This window comes from Nematostella vectensis, chromosome 14 (assembly GCF_932526225.1).
Source record: "Nematostella vectensis chromosome 14, jaNemVect1.1, whole genome shotgun sequence".
Taxonomy (NCBI): domain Eukaryota; kingdom Metazoa; phylum Cnidaria; class Anthozoa; order Actiniaria; family Edwardsiidae; genus Nematostella; species Nematostella vectensis.
Window position 1 is genome coordinate 5,943,607 of NC_064047.1, and position 17,331 is coordinate 5,960,937.

Sequence of the window (17,331 nt, forward strand, 5' to 3'; positions counted from 1 at the left end):
CCCCACGTTGGGCGCCAAAATGTAACAGGGGATATCGGGGACTATTTCCAAAGATTTCCGAGCGGAGAAAGATTACTTTAACACACAATTTCGACGAGATTTTGCGCTGTGTAATTATCAACACGCTCGATCGCCATTACATAACTGAACATGTCCTGACAAAGGTGCCTGACTCCGGTCCAGGCCGGCGCGAGCGCGCTACATGAACGCCTAGGACTTTTCTTAACAAGTGACCGGAAATCGCGCTCTGACACAAACAAAAAAAGCTTCGTGACGCAATTCACAAGTTCTAACGCCGGGGCTGGGCCGCGCAGCAGAATCTCCTGCTCGTCTACAGAGGAAGAAGAAGGAATAGGTAAAGTCAGCACGAGAAAGAAAGCTAACAAGGTATGTGGACAAGGTTACATGTCAGTTCCAGTTTGGAGTCTCCCTAAACCATCACGACCTTAGTTTTAAAAGCTCGTTAGGCCAAAGGTAGGATTAATTTTTAGCCCGGTCCCGGTCTACTCTTTGTAGTTCAACCAGTTGCTCACTCTCGGACGCATTATCATAGATAAAAAAAGCCGTTGGTTAAACAAAAAATCTTCTTCCATGTTTGCTGTTTTCAAAGCACGTCGTGATGCGATCGAAAAAAACAATGAGAAAACTAGCTTCAGCAGTGTTGAAGGTACTGATGGTATTAGGCTTTTATGTATGTTGCTTTGTCGCTATTTTGCACTGATTTACTCTGACTAACCCACCAAAAATGCCCCGAGCGAAAAGCAAGACTATGTTCAGTCAAGTGTTTTCTCATCATACTTATTGACCTTGTACGGTCAATAGTTAAAAGCGGAGCTCCAAATCAAAACTTTGCTTAATTTCGTTCAATAATTTAATAGAAAGTTTAAGGACTGCTTGCAGTGTGACCGATGACGTCACACATCACGTGACTGACTATCCTCTTCTAAAAAAAATCTAAGTTTGGTTGACTGACGATTTTTCTTCCATGAATGACTGACTTTTAGCTGTAAGTAGCATTGCATGCATTTACAGTTTCTGTTTCAGCATGGTGTCATTCACTGCACTTGTCAGCGCTGTTGTGCTGATTGCGGGCGCACATGCCTTGATTCACCCGCGTAAGAAGGTGCTGGTACTCGGCGCGGGGGTTTCTGGGATATCTACCGCGAAGTATCTACAAGAAGGAGGCGTGGGGGATTTTCTTGTTCTTGAAGGCCAGGACTACATTGGCGGCCGCATGAAACTCGTAAGTGAATACAAGAATCTGGAAATAATTATCTTAAAATGTCATACTTGTGACCCTAACGTGATACCCTTGTGACCCCCACATGATACCCTTTTGCCACCACGTGATACCCTTTTGCCACCACGTGATACCCCTTTGCCACCATGTGATACCCTTTTGCCACCACGTGATGCCCTTGTACACCAACGTGATACCCTTGTGTCCCCATGTGATACCCTTGTGACCCCCACGTGATTCCCTTTTGCCACCACGTGATTCGCTTGTGACCACCACGTGATACCCTTGTGACCCCCAGGTGATACCCTTGTGACCCCCACATGATACCCTTTTTCCACCACGTAATTCCCTTGTGACCACCACGTGATACCGTTGTGACCCCCACGTGGTACCCTTGTGACCTCCACATGATACCCTTTTGCCACCACGTGATTCTCTTGTGACCCCCACGTGAAACCCTTGTGAACCCCACATGATACCCTTTTGCCACCACGTGATTCCCTTGTGACCACCACGTGATACACTCGTGACCCCCACGTGGACCCTTGTGACACGCACAAGAATATCATTGTCTCTAACGCGTAACAGATTACGCGTTCCAGACAATGAAATATGTAAATCTTAATTTGATGTCGTAGGTCCCGTTTGCCGGGTATAAAGTCGAAGCTGGCGCTAACTGGATCCACTTTGCGACTGATGAGGGGTCTAAGGCCTTGTGGGACCTGAAGGCTAAGGTGAACCTGAGGGGAATCTGGAGCAACTACTCAGATATCATTATTAGGTATAAAGATACTCAGATATCATTATCAGGTAAAGATACTTATATATCATTATCAAGTTAAGATACTCAGATATCATTATCAGGTAAAGATACTCAGATACCATTATCAGGTAAAGATACTCAAATACCATTATCAGGTAAAGATACTCAGATATCATTATCAGGTTAAGATACTCACATATCATTATTAGGTAAAGATACTCAGATACCATTATCAAGTTAAGATACTCAGATACCATTATCAGGTAAAGATACTCAGATACCATTATCAGGTAAAGATACTCAGATACCATTATCAGGTAAAGATACGCAGATACCATTATCAGGTAAAGATACTCAGATACCATTATCAGGTAAAGATACTCAGATACCATTATCAGGTGAAGATACCCAGATATCATTATTAGGTAAAGATACTCAGATACCATTATCAGGTAAAGATACTCAGATACCATTATTAGGTAAAGATACTCAGATACCATTATCAGGTAAAGATACTCAGATACCATTATCAGGTAAAGATACTCAAATACCATTATCAGGTAAAGATACTCAGATATCATTATCAGGTTAAGATACTCACATATCATTATTAGGTAAAGATACTCAGATACCATTATCAAGTTAAGATACTCAGATACCATTATCAGGTAAAGATACTCAGATACCATTATCAGGTAAAGATACTCAGGTACCATTATCAGGTAAAGATACGCAGATACCATTATCAGGTAAAGATACTCAGATACCATTATCAGGTAAAGATACTCAGATACCATTATCAGGTGAAGATACCCAGATATCATTATTAGGTAAAGATACTCAGATACCATTATCAGGTAAAGATACTCAGATACCATTATTAGGTAAAGATACTCAGATACCATTATCAGGTAAAGATACTCAGATACCATTATCAGGTAAAGATACTCAGATACCATTATCAGGTAAAGATACTCAGACATCATTATTAGGTAAAGATACTCAGATACCATTATCGGGTAAAGATACTCAGACACCATTATCAGGTAAAGATACTCAGATACCATTATCAGGTAAAGATACTCAGATATCATTATCAGGTAAAGATACTCAGATATCATTATCAGGTAAAGATACTCATATATCATTATAAGGTAAAGATACTCATACCATTATCAGGTTAAGATACTCACATATCATTATTAGGTAAAGATACTCAGATACCATTATCAGGTTAAGATACTCACATATCATTATCAGGTTAAGATACTCAGATACCATTATCAGGTTAAGATACTCACATATCATTATCAGGTTAAGATACTCAGACATCATTATCAGGTTAAGATACTCACATATCATTATCAGGTTAAGATACTTATATATCATTATTAGGTAAAGATACTCAGATACCATTACCAGGTGAAGATACTCAGATACCATTACCAGGTAAAGATACTCAGATACCATTACCAGGTAAAGATACTCAGATACCATTACCAGGTAAAGATACTCAGATACCATTACCAGGTAAAGATACTCAGATACCATTATCAGGTAAAGATACTCAGATACCATTACCAGGTAAAGATACTCAGATACCATTACCAGGTAAAGATACCATTACCAGGTTAAGATACTCAGATACCATTTCCAGGTTAAGATACTCAGATACCATTATTAGGTTAAGATACTCAGATATCATTATCAGGTAAAAATACTCAGATATCATTATTAGGTAAAGATACTCAGATACCATTACCAGGTAAAGATACTCAGATACCATTACCAGGTATGCAGGCGTTTAACCGGTGACTATTCACTCTCTTGCTCGCGCATGAGCAGAAAACAACAAAATGCATAGCGAAAGCGTATGACGAAAACCACCGGGTAAACATACCAAAAAACACCGGTTAACGTTGAGAATTCTAGCTGTCTTGTAGCCTATCTGTAGGCTTTGATAGTTTTTCATGCACGAAAACCCCGAAAACAGAGTTCGCATATCACGGCCGCCATCTTGGATAATGCTATGCGCAGGGGGAGGGGGCTGCAAGCTGTCTCGAAAAGGGAAAATGCCCCCCCTCCCCCCCAATCAACCACTACCATTCTCTTCTGCTCGCGAGTGAGCAGAGAATTCTATAAGACTGTCTTATTGACTTGCTCTAACTAAGCTGCGGTTAATATTCTCCACCAGGAATGAGAGTGGAGCAGATGTGACAGATCTTAAGCTTGTCCATCAGCTCGAGAAAGCCGAAAGTCTCCTAGAAGACGAACAGGAAGCAAGAAAGTCAAAGAAGCTTAAAGATATTCCAGGTAGCATATCGCACCAACTGCTATTCGACTATGCCAAATTTTCGTCTTTAATAAGACTTCTTCAGGGCAGACTGTAGCCCGAGTTCCATGCGATTTTATTATGAGCTGTATTATTATTATTATTATTATTATTGTTGTTGTTGTTGTTGTTGTTGTTGTTGTTGTTGTTGTTGTTGTTGTTGTTGTTGTTGTTGTTGTTGTTGTTGTTGTTGTTGTTGTTGTTGTTGTTGTTGTTGTTGTTGTTGTTGTTGTTGTTGTTGTTGTTGTTGTTGTTGTTGTTGTTGTTGTTGTTGTTGTTGTTGTTGTTGTTGTTGTTGTTGTTGTTGTTGTTGTTGTTGTTGTTGTTGTTGTTATTATTATTATTATTATTTAGCCTATTATGGGCCTGACACTCGGGCTAGGCAGACTGAAGAAGGTGAATTATACCAGCTTACCGACACCAGTATGGTGGCGCGAGACGCAAAACACCAACTATCTGACAAAACGCGCATGTTCTCGAATAGCGCACGCTATAAATAAAAATAACCTACACATCTCTACGTGGGTTCCTCTACTTCTTAACCTTCTTTTGTGATTTTTAAAACGCTTCCTAAAACTATTGCTAGTAGAACCTTACGTACTGCTTGCTACACACAGGTAGCATAACATGTAGTGTTGCGCGCGCAGCATCTGCCTTCACCCCCTCCCCAACCCCCACCCGCCGCCGGTCTTTGCTGGGTGGTAATTAAACCGCTCAAAACGTCAGCGAAACTGGCGTAAAGCATTTTATTTTTCGCTTTTGTTGATTTACAACGAGCCCCCTTCCCGAAAGAAGTTAAAATGTCATATTTTGTCGTTTGAATATGTTTGATGTTCGATGCCGAAAATATACACTTTTAAAGTTGCTGGGGAAAAATATATGTTCCTTTTTCCCAGCCAGCATTGGTTAGGCATTTTAGCACATGAATTATTGCCCGTATAACCGATCGGGAAGATTTTTTCCCACCGCTCCAGCGCCCCCAAAAATATTCCCAACACAACTAGTGTGACTCCACAAATTTGCCAGCAAAACCATTCAGGACAATTTTTTTTCCATCAGCCGAAGGGTCTAACATCTTCCCAGCCAGCAAAAAAACGGGCTGCGTGACAGATATTTTGCGGAGCAGATCCGTTTTGTGCCCTTGGATTTATTTCGCATTTTATTTTAGGTAGCGTTGGTCTTTCTCTTCTCGGCTGGAAACGCCCTCGCACGCCCGTGGGACAAGTTCTGGAGTATTTTTCCATAGACTTTGAGTACTCGGTCAGGCTAGAACAGGTCTCTTTCAACAACATGGACGCCAGAGAAACGGATTTCTATTCTACAGATCAGCGAGGGTTTTATAATATATTTAACGAGACTGTGGAAACGTTCAAGGACAAAATCAAGCTTAATGAAAGAGTGGCTAGAGTTAAATACAACAACACTGGAGTTGAGGTAATTGAAAATATGAAAAATGTGAAAAATCGTATTAGAGGGGCAGGTATAGGATTTCTTGAAGAGGGAGGGGGGGGGGGGTGCTTATTTCTTTTGCTCCACATAAACAAGGAAATTAGCAGACACAGAAGCCTTTGCACAGAAGGACATCCTCGGGGACCCAGGGCGTCGCGGAGATCGAGCACACAGGGAGCGCGCGAGAAAGAAAGAGCACTGGGGGACGATAAAAGGGACTTACACTCTGGGGTGGGGGTCACATAGGATGACAGAAGGACAGTAAAAACCTGGCTCTTTGCATTTGAGTCTGTGATTCCCTCGTATTTTTAGATAAATACGTTAAGTCGGAGATCCCATCTCTCACTGCACTTATCTTACCTGGATGTAAAAGAACCAAAGGGTTTCTGCGCGCTCGCCCCAAACAGAAGGACAGAAGGACAGTAAAAACCTGGCTCTCTGCACTTGAGTCTGTGATTCCTTCAAAATTTTAGATAAATACGTTAAGTCGGAGATCCCATCTCTCACTGCACTTATCTTACCTGGATGTAAAAGAACCAAAGGGTTTCTGCGCGCTCGCCCCAAACTTTCTTACAAGTTTAGAAAACACTGATTGATGTGTTACCTCGTTACCTAGGTGACCACATCTTCTGGTGACGTGTACTCTGCTGACTACGTGGTATGTACATTCAGTACCGGTGTCCTCGCGAGTGACATGGTCGAGTTCGTCCCACCGTTACCCAAATGGAAGCAAGAAGCCTACTTGAGTCATCCGATGTCCATCTACACCAAGATCTTCCTGAAATTCGATCACAAGTTCTGGGACGACAACGAGTACATTCTTCATGCGTCGATGAAACGGGGATATTACCCCGTGTTTCAGGTTTGCATAACGGGGATATTACCCCGTGTTTTAGGTTTGCAAAACGGGGATATTAGCCCATCTTTCAGGTTTGCAAAACGGGGATATTACCCCATCTTTCAGGTATGCATTACGGGGATATTACCCCGTGTTTTAGGTTTGCAAAACAGGAATATTACCCTATCTTTTAGGTTTGCAAAACGGGTATATTACCCCATCTTTCAGGTTTGCAAAGCGGGGATATTACCACATCTTTCAGGTATGCAAAACGGGGATATTACCCCATCTTTCAGCTTTGCAAAACGGGGATATTGGCCCGTTTTATCAGTTTTTTTGGTAAAACGGGGATATTACCCCATCTTTCAGGTTTGCAAAACGGGGATATTACCCCATCTTTCAAGTTTTTTGGTAAAACAGGGATATTGGCCCTTCTTTCAGGTTTGCAAAACGGGGATATTACCCGATCTTTCAGGATTGGACATGAAAAGGTGGAGGGTTTTTTTGCTGTTATTTTTGTGTTGGTAATGGTGCTGATGGTGATGGTAGATGGTGGTTATAATAATGGTTATAATGATTGTGTTGATGATAATTGTTGTGTTCGTGATGATGATGATAATGTTGGTGATGATGATGATGATGATGATGATAATATTGGCGTTGATTATGGTGATGGTGGTGATAATGATGATGATAATGATGATGTTGATGATTGTGGTGGTGGTGATGCCGATGTTTAAATAAGTTATAGTGGTGGTGGTGATGACGATGATTTTGATTGTGATGGTGGTTATGATGATTGCGGTGTTCGTGATGATGATGGTACAGAAATGTTTGTGACATTCGTGTTTCTTGTTATAGGACCTTGCACGTCCGGGTATATTTCCCGTGAACAGTTCCATCCTTCTCGTCACGGTCACCGATACCGAGTCACGTCGCATTGAGCGGCAACCTTTCGCCGAAACGAAAAGGGAAATAGTTGAGATGCTAAAAAAGATTTACGGCAACAATGTCACCGAACCAACAGGTAAAAATAGAATCTTCACGGGTTAACTTTTGCTTTGTGCATCGTGTGATACAGGGCCTACGCAGAGAGAGCTTCATTGTCATTGAATCTATCTCCCCCTCACTTTCAATATAAGCTAGTTCCTCCCCTGCATTAAAGTCCAGAAAATGGACTTCGCCTTTTATAACATCACATGGAATTGAGCACTTTTGTTTTTGCTTGAAAGACTCCGTATTCCAAGCTTTCGCGCCATATTTCCATTTTAGATATCTTCTACGACCGCTGGTCGCAGAATCCATATATCAGGGGCGCATACAGTGAGGTCGTCGTCGGCACTGGGTCAAAGAGCTTTGAGGAGCTCGCAAAGAATCTCGGGAACCTCCACTTTGCAGGGGAGGCCTATGACGAGGAATGGTACAACTATTTGCAGGTATTTGAAAGTGACCTCTCTTATCACACATCAAACTTATTCCCACTAACATCGCAGCCACGGACAAGTTGTTTGATCCTAATGCCAGTTTTGTCATTGTTGTGTGTCGTTCTGTGTTGTTGTGCGTTCTGTGTTGTTGTGAGTTCAGCGTTGTTCTGATAACGACGGCGCAACTCGCTAGATTTCTCCGCACTGTAAAAAGGTGGTGACGGCTCTGATCTTGTCTCTCCACCCTCGAAGTCACTATTGTTTTTTTGTGCTCACCAGGGAGCATGGCTGACCGGCCAACAAAAGGGAAAAAAGCTCTCCAGTCTCATCAAATGTCTCGAGGCAGGACGTGGCGACTGCATTCCTACAGCAGGATCACATGGCACTCGGTCCACTGGAGCGCACTTTTTTATCGCTGTCATCCTCAGCTTTGTAATATCATCAAATTTCTAATTGTGTCGGTTCTCTGTACGCTGGACGACAGATGCTCTCGCACTGCCGAATACCCGACGAACAAATGCCGAACGGCGGCCGGTAAACTCGGTCGAGGTGCGGGTAGAAGGTTTTCTTTTCCAATCCCGCTTTGAATTGTTGTAAACGGTTTCATTAACGTGGATATATATCAGTATTTTTTTAGAATATAATGAATTGGTTCTAAAAACTAACATTCTTTAGATATTTTTCCCTACAGAGTTTGTACGGCTTTTAATACATATATCTAAGTTTTTTATTTGCATTTTTTCATTGTTATTATTACGTTTTATTATGTTTTTATAATCAATAAAATATTCATACTTATTCTATCGAAACTTTACCTACTTAGCACTGTGAGATCTGCTCGTAAAAAGGGGAGGGATAAGGCCGTTGCGTAGAAGGTTTGTCTATTTTTATGATTCGTTATGGCATTTTTAACGAACTCTAGCGGAAAATTAGCAAAAACAGATACCTCTACCATGTAACAAGTGACACAGCAAGCTATGAGCAGGAGGATAGTTTATCATAACTAGCTTGCTTTTGCGATAATTTATTTGCAATTACTACATCAAACGTTACATTTAAAACACATCGACAGCAGCAAAGCTATTAAGTTTATTTACAAATTACAATGTTGCAATCATCCTAGATTTTCAATATAAATAACGAATTAAAAAAAATTAAATAATTTCATATCATACAACAGTGACGTCATTAAGCTATACAGGTCGTATGGCAAAATAAATTTACTTACTTTATGTACCCTTAACATCCCGCCGCTTATTTGAGCAATTACGTTAGTTAACATCACGACTTCGGGTGTTTATGAATAGGGGAGCCACAAGGGCAAAGAAAACAGTGTGATACTTGGGAGGCCTGTGGTTTCACACAAAAGAAAGGATCGAACGTGCGCTCTGATTCCCGCCAAAAGCAATAAAAACAGAACACACAAGCAGGCAACATTTCGTAATATTTACCTAATTCACGGAATTTCTTTGATATTTCGCTGTATTCCTGCCAAAACAAAGCCGTTTGAGCCTCTCTATGGTGTAAAACCAAAGGTCTCCAAAGTAACCGCATAACCAGTCTATTTTTGTAACACACTTAATGTGTGTTACAAAGATACCCGACATAGCTCGGGATTGACGTGTCCTCGCCCTGCCTAACTGGGCCGTAAGAGAATAATCAAATCTTAGGCTTGATTATCTATGACTATCTATGACTGCACCCCCTAACCTGCTGGCCGGCACCTTAGTGGGTTGATTTGGGGTGGGGGGGGGGGGGGGGTGGGGGGGCTCCCTTCACCCCACGCCTTCCCCTTTTCTCTTTTTTTAACATTCCTCAAGAATCCTTAACAGAGCAGTGATTTCAAAAGAAAGACGGAAAGAGTGGTAGCAGCGTCGCTCTCTAAATCTTGGTTATACACTAAGAAGGGTTATTATAAACTCGTAGACTTTATTGCATACTATATTCTATAAGTGCACTCCCCATCCCCAAACTCTGGGTATACACCCTTGACTCAGGTGTGTTCTAGTAAAGCCCAATACCTCACTCATGGCACAAAAAACTGAGAAGAAATATACTCCGAGACGCGACCTTCGTGAGAGCAGTATGTGCTCCCTGGGGAGTTGGCTAACGACCTTTAACTGGGACTGTGTATTGAATCTGTCGTCTGTCAATGAAAAGGTTCATTCGTTTTATGAGATCTTCTGCAAAGCGATTGAAATATTTCTTCTTGCGAGGAGGGTGAGAGTATGCTCATCGGATAAGCCTTGGGTGTCGAGTAGATTGAAGTCGCTGGTGTCCAGGAGACAATCGGCGTTCAAGGCTCTTGGCAAAGACTCAGCCATATTTAAAATGTTTCGTAACAAAGTGCAAAAAGAAGCCAGGAACTGTAAAAGGTCCTACTTCAACTCGAAGGTCTCTTCACTCAAGGACACAAATGTATCAAAGTGGTGGGCTGAGGCTAAAGCCCTTAGTGGCCTCACTGCTAGATCCGAATGGTGGCACCAGCTTATCGACACTCCCACTACAGATGCATTTTGTAAGAAATTTAACACATTCCTAGAAAATGTTACCTCTCACTTCGCCTCCTGTGCGACTACCCTCCCTGTTCCACCGGATTTCCTTGTGTCCGATCACCAGGCTTACAAGGCACTTTGCTCAATGAAAGCAAAGAAGTCGTCGGCTCCTGACCCTTTACCATCCCGCCTATGGAAGGAGTTTGCTTACGAACTTGCCCCCGTCGTGGCCAACATAAACAACAGCTCTCTGAAGGAGGGACATGTGCCCAAGCGCCTGAAGTCCTCGTATATCACCCCCACACCCAAGGTCTCGCCCCCAAAGGTGATCGAGGAAGACCTGAGGCCGATCACGTTGACATCCCCCCTAGCGAAGATCTTAGAAGGGTTCACCCTGGATCTGCTTACATCACAAGTAATTAAAAAACTTGACATTAAGCAGTTTTCCGTGAGTGGGAAGAGCACGACCCATGCGTTAGTGTATATGCTCCATGTTATTCTAGAGGCACTTTACAGAGGCAACAATTATGTTAGAATTTTCTTCGCTGACTTCAGCAAGGGGTTCGACTTAGTAGACCACCACTCCTTGCTGAACGAAATGCGTTCACTAGATGTCCATCCTGTTATAACAAGATGGGTTTTTTCTTTCTTAACGGATAGGTCACAGCGCGTAAGAATAGGTAGCTCATTGTCTTTGCCTGTGTCCCCTAATGGGGGAATTCCTTCAAGGAACTAAGCTAGCACCTCTGTTGTTCGCGATATTAGTAAACAAGCTAGTGGCACAATGGCCAGCACGTATAAAATATGTAGATGACACAACCGTATTTGAGGTAATCCCGCGTTGTAGTCCTAGCTACCTACAAGTAGTCGTAAACGACATTAGTAACTTTGCGTCCAGTCGTGGCATGCGACTTAACCCGAAGAAATGCAGAGAACTGAGTGTTAGCTTCCTTCAATACCAACCATTCCTCCCTGGGGAGTTGTATATTTCTGGTTTACCTATTAAGAGAGTGGATAGTTACAAGATCCTTGGAGTCCACTTGAGTAGTGACCTCACGTGGAACGTGCATGTAGAGTACGTTTATTAAGAAGGCCAGCAAACGGTTATATGCCTTGAGATCACTAAAAAAATCCGGTGTTCAGTCTAATGACTTAGTCCGCATATACTGTGCGTTGATAAGATCGGTACTAGAATATGCAGCACCAGTGTGGGCAGGTCTACCAGTTTTCCTATCAGATTTGCTGGAAGCGGTGCAAAGGAGAGCGATGCGCGTTATTTTCTCTCAGACTGACTATTGCACGGCGCTTACCAATGCAGGACTCATGTCCTTATCTGCTCGCCGTGAAGTCTCTGTGAGAGTTTTGTCACCAAAGCGAAGATATCGCCTCCTCTAAACTATATCATTCCTAAAGCTACAGAAGTCAACCATAGCTACTCACTCCGCTACATGCGTACCGATAGTTTTCAAGGAAATACAGACAGGTTTAACACATTGACCCCTAAACAGGCCTGTACCGGCTTTGGGAAGTACCCACAACCCAAAAAACTCATAAATGCAAACTAAACACAACAAGATGAAGATACACAGGCATCAGTCTAAGGGAGATCCAGGGAAAAATTCACGAGGGAAGGGCCAGTCAACACTCCTCTCCCCAAAGTAAGATGGTTTTTTCACCCCAAAGCCAAACAAATCAATTCCAGGTCATACAGACCCAGAATAGCAGTGTAAACAATTTTGGAATCAATTTGGTTTCAGAAAAGACAGCATTTAGGAGAGCTGTGGTGATTCATTAGAAAATTATTTTCTCATCCAGGCAAAGCCAAACAAGAAAAAATCATCATGAATCCACCTTTGCTTGCAAATATCCATAAGCAAAGCACTCAATTATGCCCCAAAAGACTTCATGATGTCCTGAGACACTCTCCTAATATGTTCATAGCTGTATTTTTGATGAAAAATACAAGCAACCATCAACTTGTGCTGGCTTCAGCACAACAACGAGGGATTAAAAGTGGGGACCGCAAAGCACTGTTGGAAAGCTTGGATACCGCTGACTAGGTGCAGCTGTGTTTGATTTGACGGGCTGTATAAAACTCAGAATAGGGGGGGAGGTATCTGTTTTCAGTCTGTTTTTTGTAAATTCAGCTCCAAAAAAGCCAGGAGTCAATGGGTTAATAATTTTGTTAGTGTGCGATTTCAGTAATATTGTGTAAAGTAGTGGCGTGCATGACCCTTCACTGTAATTCAGACTTTTGTCTGAATTATTATTATTATTATTATTATTATTATTATTATTATTATTATTATTATTATTATTATTATTATTATTATTATTATTCCTAGGATTGGGGATGGGGAGTGCACTTATAGAAGATAATATGCAATAGTGTGCAGCTTTGAGTTCACATGGGAAAAGGACAGTATTTGCAAAGATCCTACAGCAAGAGTTAACCCCACTTTTTGGTGGCCCAATTGTCATACCTTCATACCCCCCCCCCCCCTTGGGTACAGGTCTGTGACTAAGAAGCGACAGAAGAGCTAATTGCCACTTTCCTTAGTTGGCAAGTCAAACACCACAGGTCTGTTAACTGCCTTGTAGCGCACATTGGCGGTAGACGCATTTATGTATGTGGTCACCCCATCAGTCCGTACACCATAAGCTGGAAATAGAAAGCAAATTAAAACGGAAAGCATTATTTTTTTTTACTATAATGTGCATTAATAACACATACTCAAATTATTGGAAAACAGTCTATAATGACAAAGCAATGATACATTGCATCTTGATCTTTACATAGCTGTCAACTCACCTGCATTAGGCGGGTGTCACAAGATTTTGGACTTTATCACAAGCCTTATTTTTGTGAATTGTTCATACATTATCTGTATTCACTTGCATAGGCCCTCTTGCAGGGTTGTTTCAAATATTTACTGTATTTCACCCGATTTCACAAGATTTCTGTTCAAGTTGGGTTGACAGCTATGTCTTTATCACACCACCATAATTCTTATATAATACTATTCTGCCACATGATAGAAATATTGTGAAGGAAAAATTCTAGAATCCAGATCATATTTGGCAAGAGCTGATGAAACTGCTTACTACTGTTGGCTCTGCTGTGTAATTGTGGTAGCATTGATAAGCAAACAAACAAACCAGTAAGCAAAGATCTAATTAATTCTACGTACCTTCATGGATGTGCCCATAAATGTGATATTTTGGCTTAACTCTTGTCTGTACTGTGTGTAAAAGGTTTATACATCCTGCTCTTAATTTGGAGGTGCAAAGGTCACCATAACCTAAAAATGAATGAATGAATAAATGCAGTATCTAATCTAAAAAGAATTCACATGGTTGTGAATATGGAGTTTTCAAGGAAAACAAGACATTGAGTGGATTAAATTTCTTGAGTTTCTCTTGTCCAAAGATATCTGTTGGAGATTGATCTAGATTTGCGTAAGTGCTACTTAGGATTAGACTATTCTCAGTTGGTCCCACAGCCTGCCAATCAGCCAGTCGGCTGTGGGCGTGGTCACAGACCACAGGTTCCCCAAGCTAATGTTGTATTTATCGTGTTTCATTCATATTTACTGTAAATATAGGGTGCATTACAATAAAAAAATTGGGACGAAAAATATAACAAAATTCCTTCAAACTTTTCTTACATGTTTGTGGAGTTGTTATTTACATCTCTGTGAAGTTTCAATCCGGGGCAATATTGAGCGATTGAAGTTCCCCCATACTAAGAGAAGAGAAAGGTAGCACTCTAATGATGCCGATCTGCAAAATGGGCACTAGAAAACCGCTTCTAGAAAACTGGAAATTCGAAATTTCGCCAAAATACATGCAAAAAATATTATACCGATACTTTACACTGCAACACAGAAATTATGAATCCAGTTTATCAATTCTTTGCGTACCTAAAACACCATTCTTTACCCGCCTTGTCGAATCAGGTATACTTGAGGCGAACCCATGGGATGGATATTTCAACCGTCATGACAAAACAGCCTGTCTACATCCCCCTTCCGGAAAAAAGCAACAACCAACTACGAATATTCTCTAGTGAACTTCAACATAAGAAAACATGAAGTTTTTTAAATAAGATTAAATGCAGTTCTCGACAAATGAAGCTGTTTGTTTATTTCTCTTCCTCGAAATCGATGAAGTTTGCTCGCTATAATCTAAATTTCATATCCTCTAAATTTCTTTAAAATTTGGAATTAAGCTTTTGGTCAGAGGAACTCCTTGTATGCGGAATCTTAAGCTTATATATTGAGAATCGGAAAATTTCATGCCATTTTCCCCTCTGCCATTTGCTCCTTGTTTAGGTGTTAGCAGCTATTTACAATTATCCTTGACTTAAATGTGTAACTGTTAAAGCCTCTTTTCATTGTTATTATGATTGAATTATTTTAAACAAATAAGGAGTTTTTCTCCATCACAGCCATAGCAGGCCATGTTAGATTTGGGGGGGAGGGGGAGGGGGCACAATACAAAAACATTAAAGTTCTTAAAACCTTTCACTTATATCAATCTAGCCAAAACAAAGAATAGATAAACTTTCGAATTCTGAAAAGGGAATTCAATTTGATTGGAATTTGAATTTTCTACAGATCTTTGAAAATTTTTCTGGACGCGTGAAAGGAGATTGAATCGAGTGAATAATTCCAATATTTTGGCGGGAAAATCTGAATCAACGTATATGCTTTAATCTGTTAAAATCAGAGACGGCAATACCATAAAATATTGGCGAATTGTTTTCTATTGCAATGCTACCCACAATGAAGCCAATAATAATTTAAAGTCGAGAATTTTATGTGAAAAAAGAAAATATCGTTTTGTTGTAGGTTTCAAAAACAGCGGGCAGCGTGCAGCACCCGCACAATGCAAAAACAATTCAAAAACTAAAAATATCTGCTAAATTTTGCAGATTTTTTTTTCTGAAGTTGAAAAAAAAAATTTGAAATATAAAGATGACGGTAAAAGTTGTAACCACACAACATTCCGTAGCAATAACTAAGAAAACATGAAGACGGGAACCGGTTTAGCGCGCGCATATGTTTTCTCATGTAATTTGGTTGACATCTGGATCTACGTCACGAATGACTAGACCCGGGCCTTTCAGTTCACAGCCTTTTTTCCGAAGGTTGACCAAAATACCTCAATATTACAGATTTGAGTTATTCGCGCAGATGCATGTTTTAGAGGGTCCATACGAACCACATACCATTTAAAAGATGAAAATATAAAGAATTAACAAATTCTATCAACTCTGAAAGGTTATATGGACTTTAAGAAAATATTGAGGGCACAGTCACGCCCTTACTGGACATTTCCCTATAATTCTTTGAAATATTGGGGGGGAGGCACATGCTCCCAGTGCCCCACCCCCTGCTATGGCCCTGTTCATGAAGGAAACATAGCCTGGAGTCCACAAGTGAGAATTATTACTTAGATTATTATTGAAGTAAAAAAGAGATCAAACAAAAGCACCAATTGTCAAGGATCATGAGCCATACCAAGTGGTGGAGTGTGGGTAACAAGTACATCAGTACCATCAGGAATCTGGTCCCATTTTGCTTGTAGATCAGGGCCACGGTCCAACATAAATGCCCAGGAGCCAAATGTAGGGACCCTGGAAATTATTAGGCAATGTTTGTTAAATGTCACTACTATAAATACTTCTTTTAATATTATGGAATGTCATTTTTGTGATAGCGACTCATTATCATGAAGATAAAAAGGAGATTTTTAAAGGCAAAATATTGATTTTCTATAGAATAAATTTTCGAAGGGATAAAAAGCGGAAGATTTGGTGCTCCATGTAGTAGAGCAGTAGCAGATGGCCAAAATCTTGAGACTCCCGCCGGACGCGGGAGAGTTGACAGGTATGCAAGTGAGGGCGTGTATGCATCCAACCCATCACCTTGGTTGGTTATAACTAAATGTGCCAACTCAGCAAAAACCACTCACCATGGCGTCCCATATATCATTATACCATTAATGGTGATCTCAGAGTCTTCTAAATAATGAATCTTACTCAAGTCCAGTAACTGCCGTACTCCCTCAGGAGTTGTTTTGGGTTCGTTCAAAGACATCCTCCAATATCTGTAATGGCAGTCATAGCCACCAACATCAAACGGCAGATCATGGTTCCCAGCAATCACAACTTTATGGGGGTGGGGTAGGGAAGTAATGAACTCATTAAACTGAGTTACTTCCCTAGCTTTGCCAACCATAGTGAAGTCCCCGGCATGAATCAAAACATCACCGTCTGGGATGCAAGGAAACGAAGCTGCTCCGGTTCTAGAGTGAAGACAATGAGTATCTGATATACACACAAATCGGGTATGTCCTTCTGGCTTCGGAGTTTCGGGATCGATTGGTTGAATATCCTGGACTTTTTGCTGTTGTTCTAAAATATCCCATGCTCGCGTGGGGTCTCTGTGGAATTCTTCGACTAATTTTTCAAAGCTAATATCCGTCGGTGTCTTTCTCTTGCTGAAAACTCCTTTAAACTTGTCCATCTTTGTTTCTATTTCGTCATAATATGAGAATCAGCTAGAAACAGGTCACATTCTAGCTATTTTTAACTTGTGACGAAAGGGAAAGTTAGAAACATTTTCAAAATGATAACATCGGAATAACAACAGGCGTTCCTCCTTATGGCCGTGAAGGACTTGACTAGAGTCTGGAACTTGCCGACATATTTCGAACAAATTTACGCTTATTATTTCATTTACAACGAAAAAAATAAGATTACCTAAAGAGGTTTAGTGGTCTT

General features: G+C 40.9%; 3 protein-coding genes across 6 annotated transcripts; 2 read left to right on the forward strand and 1 right to left on the reverse strand.

The window, feature by feature from the left end:
* Positions 1-250: 250 nt before the first annotated feature.
* LOC5513911 (polyamine oxidase 7) lies at positions 251-8,844 on the forward strand. 2 transcript variants are annotated; one of them, XM_001634081.3, is made up of 9 exons: positions 251-387; positions 1,045-1,243; positions 1,879-2,021; positions 4,198-4,316; positions 5,504-5,769; positions 6,401-6,646; positions 7,484-7,649; positions 7,895-8,058; positions 8,326-8,844. In XM_001634081.3, exons 2-9 carry the CDS (start codon positions 1,046-1,048, stop codon positions 8,497-8,499), a joined length of 1,476 nt encoding a protein of 491 aa, XP_001634131.3. In that variant the 5' UTR covers positions 251-387; position 1,045; the 3' UTR covers positions 8,500-8,844. The 2 variants fall into 2 exon arrangements, with proteins under 2 accessions (XP_001634131.3, XP_032239381.2); XM_032383490.2 differs by having other exon boundaries at positions 257-387; positions 1,033-1,243.
* A 1,230-nt stretch (positions 8,845-10,074) lies between these two features.
* On the forward strand, positions 10,075-11,277 carry LOC125559895. The gene has a single exon (XM_048722082.1). The coding sequence runs from the start codon at positions 10,075-10,077 to the stop codon at positions 11,275-11,277; it is 1,203 nt and encodes a 400-aa protein (XP_048578039.1).
* Positions 11,278-12,706: 1,429 nt separating this feature from the next.
* On the reverse strand, positions 12,707-17,257 carry LOC5513880 (metallophosphoesterase MPPED2). Of its 3 annotated transcripts, none has more exons than XM_048721571.1 (4): positions 16,521-17,257; positions 16,103-16,182; positions 13,733-13,843; positions 12,707-13,203 (listed from the first exon to the last, which is right to left on the reverse strand). In XM_048721571.1, exons 1-4 carry the CDS (start codon positions 17,072-17,074, stop codon positions 13,082-13,084), a joined length of 867 nt encoding a protein of 288 aa, XP_048577528.1. In that variant the 5' UTR covers positions 17,075-17,257; the 3' UTR covers positions 12,707-13,081. The 3 variants fall into 3 exon arrangements, with proteins under 3 accessions (XP_048577528.1, XP_001634094.2, XP_048577529.1); XM_001634044.3 differs by having other exon boundaries at positions 16,067-16,182; positions 16,521-17,230; XM_048721572.1 differs by lacking the exon at positions 12,707-13,203 and adding an exon at positions 14,210-14,286 and having other exon boundaries at positions 13,766-13,843; positions 16,067-16,182; positions 16,521-17,248.
* Positions 17,258-17,331: the final 74 nt, after the last annotated feature.